The 14,685-nt window shown below is 35.6% G+C and overlaps 2 protein-coding genes across 2 annotated transcripts; one reads left to right on the top strand and one right to left on the bottom strand.

Annotated features, from left to right (window-relative positions):
• The first annotated feature begins 2,040 nt into the window (after positions 1-2,040).
• On the top strand, positions 2,041-6,632 carry LOC147545993 (calcium-dependent protein kinase 10-like). The gene is made up of 7 exons (XM_086673016.1): positions 2,041-3,687; positions 4,334-4,477; positions 4,609-4,761; positions 5,077-5,192; positions 5,357-5,524; positions 5,776-6,000; positions 6,194-6,632. The coding sequence occupies exons 1-7, from the start codon at positions 2,862-2,864 to the stop codon at positions 6,317-6,319; spliced, it is 1,758 nt and encodes a 585-aa protein (XP_086529142.1). The 5' UTR covers positions 2,041-2,861; the 3' UTR covers positions 6,320-6,632.
• A 2,443-nt stretch (positions 6,633-9,075) lies between these two features.
• On the bottom strand, positions 9,076-13,330 carry LOC147545992 (fasciclin-like arabinogalactan protein 17). Its single transcript, XM_086673017.1, has 3 exons — positions 11,000-13,330; positions 9,753-9,874; positions 9,076-9,653 (listed from the first exon to the last, which is right to left on the bottom strand). Exons 1-2 carry the CDS (start codon positions 12,321-12,323, stop codon positions 9,801-9,803), a joined length of 1,398 nt encoding a protein of 465 aa, XP_086529143.1. The 5' UTR covers positions 12,324-13,330; the 3' UTR covers positions 9,076-9,653; positions 9,753-9,800.
• Positions 13,331-14,685: the final 1,355 nt, after the last annotated feature.

Raw genomic sequence — 14,685 nt, 5'->3', positions numbered from 1 at the left:
ATTACTACCATGAACACCCACGCCACGTTCCTTCCCCAATTATTAAATCCCTTCCCCATGGTACGTTAATTATGCAAGTTCTTCCGCAAATTAGATATGTTTGTGATAATCTAAGTTAGTCAACTGAGGCAGGTCATGTCAACAATAAACAATGAAACTCGAAGCGAACAATAGTTGGTTAGTGCATTGGAATGCTCTTCATCTTATCCTCCCAATTTAAATTAGTAATATTATAATAATGACAATCCTTCCAATGTTTTCCTTCCTAATAAAAAAGTTCCTCTATCATTTTCAAAATTAACACATTAATCAATTTAATTTGAACAAACTGAGAGTACGGTATTCAATTTAAATAATGACCTACAATGTTAAAATCGACCATTTTATGGAGGAGAAAACACAAAGAAATTAGTAAGTGATATAATCTTAACAATGTAGACAGAGTGATTAAAACCCGAAAATGTACTAGGGTTGTAAAAGGCTTCTAGGTTGGTTATAAGTAAAGCTACATGTACAACAAACAAAGAGAGACTATTTTTTTCTTTTTCATTAAGAAACACAGAATTTAGAGGCGAGCTTGTTATTGGCGTAACTGGCGGAACAACCAAGCAGCAGCCGGGTTGTGCCGGCAAATTGCTCCATATATTACGTTGTTACTGTGTCTCCAACCCCCACCGGACCGGACCCACCATCTTCTCTAACTAGTAGTACACTAATTACAAAGTCAAAGCCGTGTTGAAATTCAGACTTTGATAACTCCGCCCTCTTTCTATATTGAACACTAAAAAGTAGGCCAAAATCCTTTCAACAAAAAAAAAAAAAAAAAAAAACTGATTTCGCCTACACTATTATCTAAAGAAAAATTCATGAAAAAAATTGAAAGAGTAGAATGAAAGTAATTTTTTGTAAAAGTAGAACGAAAATATTCCAAAAACCATAATTATCAACTGCCCAAATTCTTTGTTTAAGTCTAAATCGGTTGATTCTGGTTAAAGGAAGTTCCTGAATCACTTTTAGTGTGGGCGTATGAGTGTTGGCTTTACTTATTGGTTACCTTCAACAAGAATGTTTTTTGATTGTTTTTCTTTTTTGTTGTTTTATCAACTAGTTTTGATTTTTTTTTTTATATTATGTTAAATTTATTTACGCTATCTAAAAATGTAAAATTTATCTTTCTGAAGCTACATAGGGCATTATTTTCAGTAATTGAATTCAGTGGTGCTGAGTGATGATGATATTATTATTTTTTTTTATAGTTTTTCTTTTTTTGATGAAATATTGTTGTTTATAGTTAGGTTCACTAAAGAACTTTTAGTAAGTCAAACTTCATCTCTTACTCGATTCATTTTACGGAAATTTTATGCTTTTGGATGGTGCCAATGCTAAAATTTTTATTTATGTTTGTAAAAATAGAATATTAAATTATTATTATACAATTGAGTTTATCTCTGTGCAGACGAGGATATTATTTCATATACCAAGAAATATTAAATTATTATTATTGCAAAAATAGAATATTAAATTATTATTATACAATTGAGTTTATCTCTGTGCAGACGAGGATATTATTTCATATACCAAGAAATAATGGTAGTCCTAGTCTCCCAACAAAAAAAAGAAGAAGAAAGAAAGTTGTTCAACAAAAAAAAAAAAAAAAAAAACGAAATAATGGGAGTGCTATACATGTCTTTTCGATTTGTACAAATTTTTTTCATTTAATGTTACATCATCAATCCAAGAACTCCAAATCAACCTTCTACCTTTTTTTTTCTTTTGTTGCAATTCTTCTTTTTTTTCTTAAGAAGAAAAATTACACGACTACATGGGCACGCATGACAGTAAAATGCACAATCCACTATTCCACTCACATTGTCGATCTAAAAAATATTAGGCATTTCTTTTTCCACATGGACTACTAGCTTTTTTTTTTGTTGAACTACATGGACTACAAGTTGGTAAAAAACTTTTAAAAATCATTTTAATGATTGTAGAGATCATCTAAACTACATTTATTTTATTTATGTCTAAATTCAACAGATCAAATATTTCAATAGAATCCTACATCAGACTTGTAGGTTGCGAAATAGGTGTCTAACCACTGGACTAGTAGGCAGTGGACAAACGTTGGACATTTCTCCCCTGGCTGAAGTTGAAAAGAGAAGACCAACAACAACTGTTTTATCTTCCTTCCCCAGTTCTCCCTCCCAGGCAGGCAGCCTTGGGTAAAAATGTCGTTCCCTCCATGTTTTAATATTAAACACAATAAGAATTCACAACACACAGTCTCGAACAAGAGAGAGAAAAAGAAAGACTTGTTCATCTCTCCCCCCTTCTATCACCGCAGCCAGACCTGGTAAACTCATAAAACCACCGTCTTCTCTCTCTCTCTCTCTCTAGCCATTCTTCATCTCTTCTGATTCTGTATTGCTTCCATCTGCTAATGTTTCGGCTCATATATTCTTTTCTTTTTTCTAGTCTTTTAGGTTTTTAAGAATTCGATGTAGAATTTGTCAGAAATTCAGTACTTTCTTGTTAGAGATTCTGTTTTCGATTTGGTTTTAGCATAATTAAGAACAAGGGTTTCAGTTACTGGGGTTTAATTTGATCTATCTTACTGTGATATCTGTAAATGTACCTGACTTTATTAGTTTCTTAAATAGATTTGTACTTTGAGAATTAAATGCAAGAACTGGAAATCTTGTTAACAAATTAGAGTTCGATTTCATGATAAACTTTCAACAAATTTTCAATTTTTAGAGTGACAAATGCTTATGATCTTATCAGAGTAGAAGAGGTATTGATATCAAAATTGATGTAGTAAGTAATTAAGGGTTTGAATTGAATTTTGAAGTGAGATTACAATGGGAAATACTTGTGTTGGACCAAATATTTCTAAAAATGGATTCTTTCAATCGGTTTCCGCTGTAATGTGGCCGTCTCGTGGCCCCGGTGATGAAGCTCTTCCTTCTCCTCATGGAGATGCTAGTACCACCAGTGAACCAACATCTGACCTAAAAGCACCTGAATCTCCTTCCCCTCCTTCACCTATCCCAAACATACCTCCTGAACCAGTTATTATACCCAAAGAAGAAACTACACCACCACCTCCACCTCCTCCTGCTAATCCTAAAAACCCTAGAAAACCCCATCACAAGAGAGTACCCAGTGTCGGGCTTCAAGCCGATGTTTTACAAGGGAAAACTGATAATTTAAAGGAATTTTACACTCTGGGTAGGAAGCTTGGACAAGGACAATTTGGGACTACTTTTCTCTGTTTAGAGAAAGGGACAGGGAAAGAGTATGCTTGCAAGTCAATTGCCAAGAGGAAATTGGTGACGGAAGAGGATGTCGAAGATGTTAGGAGGGAAATTCAGATAATGCATCATTTAGCTGGTCATCCGAGTGTCATCTCTATTAAAGGGGCTTACGAAGATCCCATGGCAGTTCATCTTGTTATGGAATTATGTGCAGGGGGTGAGCTATTCGATCGGATTATTCAGAAAGGACATTATACGGAGAAAAAGGCAGCTGACCTAGCTAGGACCATAGTTGGTGTAGTTGAAGCTTGTCATTCTTTAGGAGTTATGCATCGAGATTTAAAGCCCGAGAATTTTCTCTTTGTTAATCAGAGAGAAGATTCACAACTTAAAACAATTGACTTTGGACTGTCGATATTTTTTAAGCCAGGTAAATCCTAAAACTTCCTTCTTTTGGTTCCTTTCCCTCACTCTCTTCTATCCTCTTTTGTAGATTCTCATTTTGCATACTGGGACTGTGACATTGAAGATCGGTGCTTAGTTTTCAAACTTGATTATAAATGAAATTATGAAACCCTTGTAGAACGTGGGTATATGCATACAAAATTTGAATCCACTTGTTAGTTTTTGATGCACAATGGGTATGAAAACTTCACAAAGTTCCATGTTAGTTGATTTTCTTCAACTAGGCGGCCCATGGATCACATGAAGTGGATCATTGGTAGCCGGTAATCAGGCACAAGTCCCTCAAATCAAAAGCAGGGCCTCATTTTAACTGGAATTATCGATTTTTTTTAAGAAAAAGTTCATAAACAGTACCTAATCAGTCTCTGGATAAAACTTGACCCGATAAACCTAAGAAAAGGTAAATAGCCATCCTTCATAAGCCATGACAAGAACTCGTGAAGATAGGGACCTAATTATGCAGTGCAGTTAGTATTTCCTCGCAGGCTGCTAGAACTACTTTAGCAACTTCTGCCACTTCTTTCCAGTGACTAGCTACCCTGGAGCACTAATTACAAGGTCTCAGAAGGGTTTGGTTAAATTTATGGTAATTGACAGTTTTTTTCTTTCAGGAGAAACGTTCCACGATGTTGTTGGTAGTCCATATTATGTTGCACCCGAAGTACTTCGGAAGCGTTATGGTCCAGAGGCAGATGTTTGGAGTGCGGGAGTGATCATATACATTTTGCTTAGTGGGGTACCTCCATTTTGGGCTGGTGAGTACTTTGTGGTTCTCAATTACTCTCTCACAGCTTAAATGCTATACCACTATATGTGCTATAAATTGTAGGAAGCACCGAAGCAGCACACTAACTTTTTATCCTTCTCTTTTCTTTTGAGTCTGTAGAAACTGAGCAAGGGATATTCGAACAGGTCTTGCATGGTGACTTAGACTTCGAGGCGGACCCCTGGCCTAGTATATCTGACAGTGCAAAAGATTTAGTGAAGAGAATGCTTGTAAGAGATCCCAAAAAACGGCTAACGGCTCATCAAGTTCTATGTGAGTTTTTCTCTTTTTCCGACCAACAGATACGGGAGTAACTGGGTGAATAAGGGTAGAAGCCTCCTTGTTTTGCTTACTGTGACACAATTTGTGCATCTTCATTAAACCATCATTCAACGTTCTATTAATATATTCCTTCAGTTCATTCTGATAACGATGTCCTACAACTACAAATTTGAAACCTTAATTAATAGTATACGCTATTGGATTAGTTGGTAATTAGTTGTTTCCACTGGCATTAGGTTGGAGAAATTTGTTCAAATAAGCGGAGCTTTCTTGCACCATTAACTTGCAGTCTGTGTTTCCTTGCAGGTCACCCTTGGGTGCAAGTCGATGGTGTCGCTCCTGACAAACCCCTTGATTCTGCAGTTCTAAGTCGCTTGAAGCAATTTTCTGCCATGAACAAACTCAAGAAAATGGCTCTGCGAGTAAGTTTCTCAGATACATCTACAAATATGCTGACTGAACACCTGAGCCTTGTGAAAGAGGAATATCTGGCCAAACTTCAGATATCTATTGTTGCATCTGTTGATACTTTTGCTGTAAATGTAAAAGAATATAATTGAATTGATATCTGTTGTTTTATATATAGGTAATCGCCGAAAGCCTATCTGAAGATGAAATTGCTGGTCTGAAACAAATGTTCAAGATGATTGACACAGATAATAGTGGACAGATTACTTACGAAGAGCTAAAAGTTGGATTGGAAAGAGTAGGTGCCAATCTTGTGGAGTCCGAAATTTATGCCCTAATGCAAGCTGTAAGTATCATTACAGTTATTTGAGTTTCAAGTTACGAACATAAAAATACCACAAGTATTCCATGTACAGCTGTATCTTAAAGTTCACTGAACTTTTTTTTCCCCTGCTGAATAATGTGATATTTTCAGATGTTTATTGTTTTTTTGTTTCCTTTTCAGTACTATTTTAGCTTCTTATGGAGAGAAAACATAGTTGACTTATCTCCAAGAATTTGTTGAATTATCTCTCTAATTCCTCTACTAAACTGCAGGCTGATATTGACAATAGTGGCACAATTGATTATGGGGAGTTCCTCGCTGCAACAATGCATCTGAACAAAATCGAGAGGGAAGATCATCTATTTGCAGCTTTCTCTTACTTCGACAAAGATGGCAGTGGTTATATCACCCAGGATGAGCTTCAGCAAGCTTGTGAGGAGTTTGGCATCGGGGATGTCCGTATAGAAGAAATGATTGGCGAAGTTGATGAAGACAATGTAAGCTTCTTCCTTTGACTTGTTTATCTTTTTTTTAGCGGATCTAGACTAGAGAGTATTACTCCGTCCTCCATTCACCACCTCTCTCTAGTTTAGCTTTTTCTCCTATCCCAAGCATTATTATGGTAAGAATGAAAGGACAAATTGCTTTTTGCATATTAACGTCGTGTTCCTTGTTTGAAAATCTTAATAGGACGGACGCATAGATTACAATGAGTTCGTAGCTATGATGCAAAAAGGAGACGTCGTGGGCTTTGGTAAGAAGGGTCGACAAAGTAGTTTTGGCATTGGCTTCAGGGAGGCATTGAAGCTTGGGTGATATCTATATCTATTTTTCCTCAATATTTACAGAGATCGAATACAAGTTGTAAAGATCACTTTAGACCCCTGGTAGAGAGCAAATATCAGACTCCTTTCCGCAGGAGTATTTACACGTTCTGTCGATTAATGTTTTATTCTGAATAGGTTGAAAGTAAAGCTTTTTCTTCTTTTCTATAGAGATGTGTGAGAGTGGTTCAATCTTCTACTTGGCTACTTACACCAAGTTATTTGAATTGTGTACAATTGATTATTGTTGAATTAGTCCTTGTAATGATGATTGATGATATATTTAGTGTAAGATGATTTCTATCTTCTTTGCATTTGCACCCATTTTTTAACTTGCCCCAATGGCAGAAATGGGTAAACTGAAATTCGACCTACTTCCTTCCATCGTCACAAATAAGTTATAATTTTTTATGTAGACCAAACCACCCATGTTTACGTCAAAGTTTAGAAGACTACACGTTTAGCAGCAACGTAACTGTTTCTCTAGGTAAATTATGTAATGGATTAAAGAGCACTGCTTCCACAATTCAAAGTTGGAATGAAATGGCAGCAGAAAGCCCTCAACTTGGAAACTAGAAACATTTTCATATTTATCGTGTCTCATTTGCAAATCTATTAGGAATTGAAATACAACTTGACTTAAAGAATGGAGGTAATTCAAATGCAAACAGAGCTATGCCTGCTAAATATAAAAGCAGCTTCCACAGAGAAGAAGATGAGGTGAAGTTCTGATGGCGCCGCTTTTGCTACCAATACAAAGAGATGAGCCCATGGACTAAGAACTAAGTAGTTAATCGTATAGTAAATCAACATATACGGATATATCAACTGGCACTCGCAATGGGATCGACACCCTCACTTATTTGTACTCCAGACTTGGTTTAGCAATCAAGATTCAAGAATATAGTATATTTGAAGTTGGGTACTCGGGAGTTGGGCCTGCTGGCCCTTATTCTAAATGTGTGGTTTATTTTCTCTAGCGTCTATTTGTGTAAAAATCTATTAGGATCGAAGTACATTATCGACGTAAAGATCATACGTAAATTCTAAGTGCAAAAAAACTTGCGATGAACAAAGTTTCTCATGAAGAAATAGGCCCAAGTTTTGGTGTGTTTGTTGCAAAAAAGGAGGAGATGATGTCCATGACCTGGTACTTGGTCCATACAAGTTTTGCCTCTGACCCTTTTCTTCCTTTCTTTTTCAGTTTACTCGCCTACTCGGGTAGGGCGCCGATTGTTAAAACTTGGCTTTGCTCTATAAATTTGTTTTTCATCTCGCTTGTGCATTTGAAGTTTTGTGAAAAATAGGGTCACTATAGTTTTCCTTTTGTAGTAAATAGCAGCATGTTTTAATAATTGATTCAATCATAGGTTTGAGATATGCAAAATATTTAAACAAGCAAAGTGATGAAACCACTTGAAGTTTAATATATATAATTTGTCTCGTTTGCATTTAATTGAACCTGCAACTCCAACCACAACTATTCAGAATGAACGTGGTTCTGAATGTCAAAGAGAGAGTACTATTTAATTACATTAATTGTTGTGCATTTTGATGGTTGGATATGAAAAGAGAGATATTATATAAAATATGTATCAATATTGGTATCTTTCTAACCCCACAAATATATTAGAAGACGACCTCATGGAAACTTCCTTCTTCTTTGTTACTCTTTTTCTTTTTATATTGGGATGTATTTTAGTGAGTTGGTTGAAGGACATTATTTTATTTATATTACTAGACCAAAAAGATATTACTTTATTTTTTCATAGAAAAAGGGTTCACGGAATATGATTAATTTGTCAATTTCTCTACCAGATAGGATTGTGACATTTCACTTTTCCTCTCGCCTCTTTGCGCGTATGACCTCAGCATACAATAATATTATGTATTTATTTGATGTTCCAGCAGGACCTAAACCCAACACCTACCTTGGTGGCAGAAACGGAAAACACAAAGTGAATTCGAGGTTGCACTTCAGAAGCTCTCCCCCAGAAGCCTAACTTTTTCCTGACTTTTTTTTTTTACTTAATCTATTATTGTTCGAAAGAAATAAAATTGTATTAGATGGAGCGAATATGGGATGTACAGGTAGCTCTCATGAACAACATTTAGCATAGATAATTGCCTTAAAACTCTCGAGAAGAACCCTAAATAGGTTCTAAGGAACAAAACTTCAAATGGTATAACTCGAGAGGATAGTTAGTAGTCTTGACGAATTGAATCCACCCTCTCTTTTTAGAGAGCTAAAGGCGGTAAACCTTTTTCTCGGTTTCTTTATAATGTACTTGACACAGGACTACAGCCACATTACGCGTTCACTAGTCACATATTCGACTTTTTTCTAGAGGGCTAGAGGCAGTAAGGTTTAATCGCAGAGTCCTTTCAAAATAAATAGATTAGTTGAGATGGACAGCCACTCAAACACTAACAGAACGGGCCTATAGCCCAACAAGACATGACCTAAAGCCCAACAACATTATTTACACCCTAATAATCTCAATTCAAATAACCAAAGATTCCACTTTCTCTGGGTGAGAACCTGAGACCTCCAGGGATTTCTGGAGTTTATGTCAACACCTTGGAACCACTTGGGCTACCAACTGTTGACACAGGGCTACCTGTTGTTAACAAAAAAGAATTGTGAAATTATATGATACATAGAGAAGACCAGACAGCTTATTTTGGCAATATTTAGAATAAGAAATAAGAAAAGAAAACAAAAGAGGTATATGAACAACTGGTGAATGAGTGCAATAAAAGAATCTTTTTTCATTTCCTTTTTTATTATTCAATGTTATTTCTCCACAATTCTGTTGTCCACTTCTTTATTTTCTTTTATCATTATCATATGTGGGTGAGAGATACATATGGACCAATCCCCCAAACCTAAACCATTATCATCATCCCACTCTTCTCTCTCTCTCTCTCTCCCCACAATCACACAAAATTTACACTCCCATCCACCACCATTTTTATATCTTCTAAATATTATTACAACAACAACAACAACAAACTCCTCCATTTCATCTCATGTATTAACTTCCCAAAAAATAATATAAAGACTAAAAAAAAAATCTATGTACTTGTCTTAATACTTGTGGCTGCCCCTAGTAAACACCGACACTCCTTCGTCTCATAGAAGATTGGAACCATGGTGTTATCTCAGCTATGAAAAACCCCAAGGTCCTCCTATATGACTCTTTTGTAATGCCCAAACGAAAGAGAGTACCAACAAACAAATACATACATATATATACACAAACATATACATATGTATACCCGTGAGTTTGTACATCAATTCTTCGGAATCCAGAGTCCCATTTCTACAAAAACAAAAATTGGAGAAATATTATGTACTGTAAGTAATTTTCGATAGGGATGATTATTGTAGGTAAAAGAGTAGAGTGATGTTTGGTTTTTACCTTTTTCAGATTGGGAATGAGTATGAGTTGAGAAAGAAAGGAATGTTTTTATTGGCAAGAGATGAAATGAGAATCCTGACCAAAAGCTCCTAACATTCCACATGCTACTTCCAATAACTTCCCTGAAATCAAAAGTCAAGATGAATATCATCAATACCAATCTCCATTAATCAAAACTTTGTTAAATTAGTAAACACCATTAAAGAAGAAAAGAATAACAAATTAGTAAGGTGGATTTCGTTGTCCTTTTCTTTATAAACAATGTACTTAGTTGAATTATATTGCCAACTGTAAAGTATATGTGCTATCACTATAGAAGAACAATTGAACATGGCAAATAGCAACAAGAATGAGAATAGAAAGAAAAGAAATCATTTGCGAAACCCATTAACAAACACAAAGAAAAACGCGTAAGCCTTTTGTTATTGGGAGCGGAAAGTATTTTTGTTTGCTTTACTTTGTTTTATGTCCTTAGTTCCTTAACTTCCCAACTAAGAATTTTCCCACTCACAATTACTTTCTCAATAGTAATGCCTAATTCAACCATTAAACCTATTGGTATATTAAGCACTAACTCTACCTACAAGGTCTTTATCAAAAGATGCTGATACAAATTGGAAAAAGGGAAAAGAAACACTATCTGACCACCACCAAGTCTAATCAATTATCGATATTGTTGTAGGTTTTTTTTTTTTACCTCACCTAAATCCCACCGACACACCCAAAAGGCCTATTGGACTGATTAAGCTTGATTTTACACACGACGACCCTTGTTCCCTACAAGCTCCTGAACTATGTGGGACTATCACAGAGACGAGAAAAAGGTTTCTATTCAATTCTTATAGTCATAGACCAATTCACTTGAGGTTCCTATTTTAAAGATTGATACAGATATCTTCTCAAGGACAGACTAGGAAACCTGGTTAGATTAAAGACTAATCATTGAATTTCTTTCCTAATTCCAAACGTAGAACTAAAGGCATCATTAAGTAACCTATAATCAAATTATTAATATCATAAACTTAAGAGTCAATAACCAGCTAATCCTTAGTTATTCTATACTACAACTATACTTCACTCTCAATTCAAGGAACCAAAAAGATCAAATCAAACAGTAAACATGATTACGACTTCGTTAGTTCATACAAATCAAGCAAACCCCTAATGCACCGACAAAATAGTACTTCATAAAAATGATATAGGAAAATTGAAACTCGGAAATTGAAATTAAAGAAACTCATACATACCTCTTCTAGGTTTGACAGAGATTTTATTTGATTGAACTACTGTCTTTGTTGTTTCCTCAAGTTTTGCCATCTCTTCTCGTGGGAACAAAACCCCATCAATACCTTGAACTGAAATCCGCCCATCAGTATAAATATCAGGATCAAACAGATAAGCCGATTCATCACCATTACCAAACTTCACTGATCCATCAGCTTCTTGAGCAACTACTTTATGTGGTAATCTTAAAGTATCATATTGAACTTTACCAAATCTTCTAACAGAATTATACATACTTTCCTCTGTTTGATATTCAGGTATTATATGATAATACATTATTTGTTCAGGCGCACCAGGCTCACTTAACTGATCAGTTGTTAATTTCGCCATAGCTTCATCATTAGGAGCAAGAACTGTTATAACATAACCTTCTGAAACTAATTTCCCCATTTCAGTCGCTAATGATGTCAAATTTACTAAAATGTCTGCCATTTCGTTGTATCCACCGTAATGAACAAGTGTTTGGATGAAATCCTTTACCTGACTTTCTCCGTTAAAATGATGACGCGGACCACCTGGACCTGGTGCCGGCGCCGGAGCTAGTGAAGGTCCTGGAGCCATTGCGTCGTAGATAGGTAAAGCTGGTGGTGAACCTGCCGGTGCTGGTGAAGCTGGTTTTTTCAAGCGGTGAGTTCTAGGATCAACTATTGGTGCTCCTTCAGGTAAGACAGCTGAAATAGATCTTAAACTCCGGCGACGATTGAAATCTTCTTGAACAGATCGAGGTATTAACAACCGTTCGATTCCGTGGATAACACCGTCAGGACGAATAATAGCATCAGGATGGATAACAGTAGCTAGATCGACTTTCTTACCGGAATCCTTACTTTCTAAATGAAGATGCTCACGAGAAAGAGTCCGATGACGAACTGATAATGATGATGATGATTTAGGTGATTCTTCTTTAGGCCATTGATTGGATTTAATCCTTCTAGGAATGATATGAAACATCAATAAAGTTTGTAAAGACTTAAGATTACCAGGTTCAAGTAAAAATCTTTTGAATTCAGGATCAAGATCTCGTTCAAGAGCTTCATTTCTAGGTGCGAAAATGGTGATATTGTGTTTACCAACAGCATCTTCAAGAGTTTGTAAAAGTAAAGCTTTCTCAACTAGTTCAGAAAGTTCTGTATAATGTGAATCAAGAAGAGCTACAAGTACTGAATTTGAGTTTATTTGACTTGAACTTGATGATTTTTCGGGTAATGCGTTAGAAATTCTAGCTGATAAACATAGAACAAGAGAGAAAAAGAAGAGTTTAGAAACGCCATAGATCTGATTATCCATGACGATTGAAAGAATGAGAGATATTCAGAACCAGTTCGGTAGAGAGAGAAAGAAGAAGAAGAAATATCAGTTCTTATTTCTCTCTCTCTTTTCTCTCTCTAAAATACTTTTTGTCTTCTGACTGAGAGAGAGAGGACTCAGGAGTTGGGCTTTTTGTTCTGCTAGGTTTTTTCTTCTTCTTTTTTTTAGTTCATAAAAAAAGGTTGTGTGTTTATTCTTTAGAAACGAAATTTGGTTATAAGAGAGAGAGAGAGAGAGGTAGCGGATATGAAAATGAATATTAAATTTGGGATAGTAGTTAGGTTGTCGAGTCCGGTGATGGTATTGCCTCGTGGAAAAGAGAGGCGGGAAAAGAATAGTGTTTTTTGATTGGAGAAGTGAGTTGTTGTTGGTTCGTTCATTCATACAGGCTGGACTGTGGGTTCCACTTTTTCTTGCACACAGCTGGCTCTACTCCACCACTTGACTCTGACTTCGTTTGATTAGGTTGAAACCTGATGACTTAGAAGTACTGGTTGGATTTTAGCCGGGCGCCCAAGGACCAGCCTTTGCTGGAAGGGGTCTTTGGACATCCGGTGACCGAGTCAGTTAAAACTCATATGCCCGATAACGGATAGATCCTAAGTTGATGGTGACTACACAGCTTACTACCCGAGACGTAGGCTTAAGTTGTCGCCCGCCTACACCATTAGTTTTGTCTGTAATATCCGTCGCAATACCAGCCCATATATATTCAATGAATGAAAATCAATAATTAGACGTGGAGGGGTAATGGTAACTGCCCAAACCTATCCCACTCCAGGCTTGTGTGCGTTTCTAGGTTGATTATGAAATCTTATTCAAAATTTGAGTCGGATTCAAATTTAAGAATGTTAATCGTTGTCTGATTCATCAAGATGGCTTATGTAATTTGACTTCGAGTTTATTTGATTCAGACGTGTCAAGGGATCCAGAAACTTTGAAATAGTTAAATAAAAAATTCCAATTTCAATTTTACTACCTAAAGTGAGAAGGATGATTTGTCGATCGTTACATATATAGTGAGAGTAGTTTTCAAGTTCTAATTCTAATTTAGTTTGGCTCGATCAGTGCTGCCTAAGATTTTAACTTGGAAAGCAATGAGCACCAAGAAATAGGGGTCCCTGTAGTCCCAATTAGACAAAAAGCTGGCTATGCTTACAACTTTAACAAGCTAAAAGTTAGTCTCTCGTTATTAAAGCAACACTTTTTCCCATTTCCCAAATGGGAAATTAGTCTTCGACAAAAAAACAAAAAAAAGAAACAAGGGGGAAATTAGCATTACCCCCATCGCTAATGCACAACATTTTTTTATTGGAAACTAGTGAAATCTCTTTTTTTTTTACTTAAAGTTCGAAAGTAGCTTTACCATTATCGTTTTTTCTATATTTTTTGTTCAATCTCTCATGTTCTTCTTTGTTACGCTACCGTCGTCGATGTTCTATCGACGAATCTAGATTATTCGTACCTACCTTTTTTCTTTCTTATCATTTTTTCTACTTAACCAACAATGTTTATCTAGTACTTAAAATTCATAAACCACAACACTTCGACAAATAAAAATAGTGAAATCCTAAACAAAATTTGTTAACATCTCAATTCCTTGTTCTAAGGTAAAAGTGATGTTTTCCAGTGTAATCAAATTCAAAGAAGACTTCTTGATCTTTGTTCTTCTTTTATTAATCATAACTCATATAAATCAAAGAATGCACATGCAATATGAAATAATGAACTGAACGAAAAACAAATGTTAGAAGATAAATTATTAATCTTTTTTTATTAACTACGATAAAAGGCATTGATATATCAAACGATGTGATAAGATTGATAAAGGCCAAAATTAAACCCTTACAAAAACAACTTGAACGCCCAACTAAACTATTGGCCTGAAGCCCAACTAAATTAGTGGTCTAAAGTCCATCGAACTACTTTATTTATACTTAAATCCAATAAATATTGGAATTGCACTTCTATTGAATCCAACACGAGACCTCCGTATTACGGGACAAATGACATTACCAGTTGAACTACCCGTTCTTGGTCGAAAAATTATTAATTGAGCTTACAAATTAGATAGAAATTTAAGAGAAGACGGAAGCTAGAGTATTATGTCGGCGGTAGATATACGAGAGAGAATTTATAATAAGGGTAGAGATATATTTTTTTTTAGAATTGTTTAGCATGCCTCGAACCCTTGACCTTTAAGGTGGAAGACTATACCTCTTACCACTCTAACCAAGGATTGTTGGCAGGGTAGAGATATTTTTATAGTTTGTAGTGTATAGATGGAGGTTTGACTAATTTCCAACTAAAGGAGGGTGTAATGCTAATTTTCCCTTTCCTA

The sequence above is a fragment of the Eschscholzia californica genome, unplaced genomic scaffold, assembly GCF_041429995.1.
Source record: "Eschscholzia californica isolate CP2 unplaced genomic scaffold, dmEscCali1.0.p SCAF_4, whole genome shotgun sequence".
In the NCBI taxonomy this organism is placed as follows: domain Eukaryota; kingdom Viridiplantae; phylum Streptophyta; class Magnoliopsida; order Ranunculales; family Papaveraceae; genus Eschscholzia; species Eschscholzia californica.
Note: the sequence above shows the minus strand (reverse complement) of the source record. Positions and strands in the feature narration are given on the sequence as shown.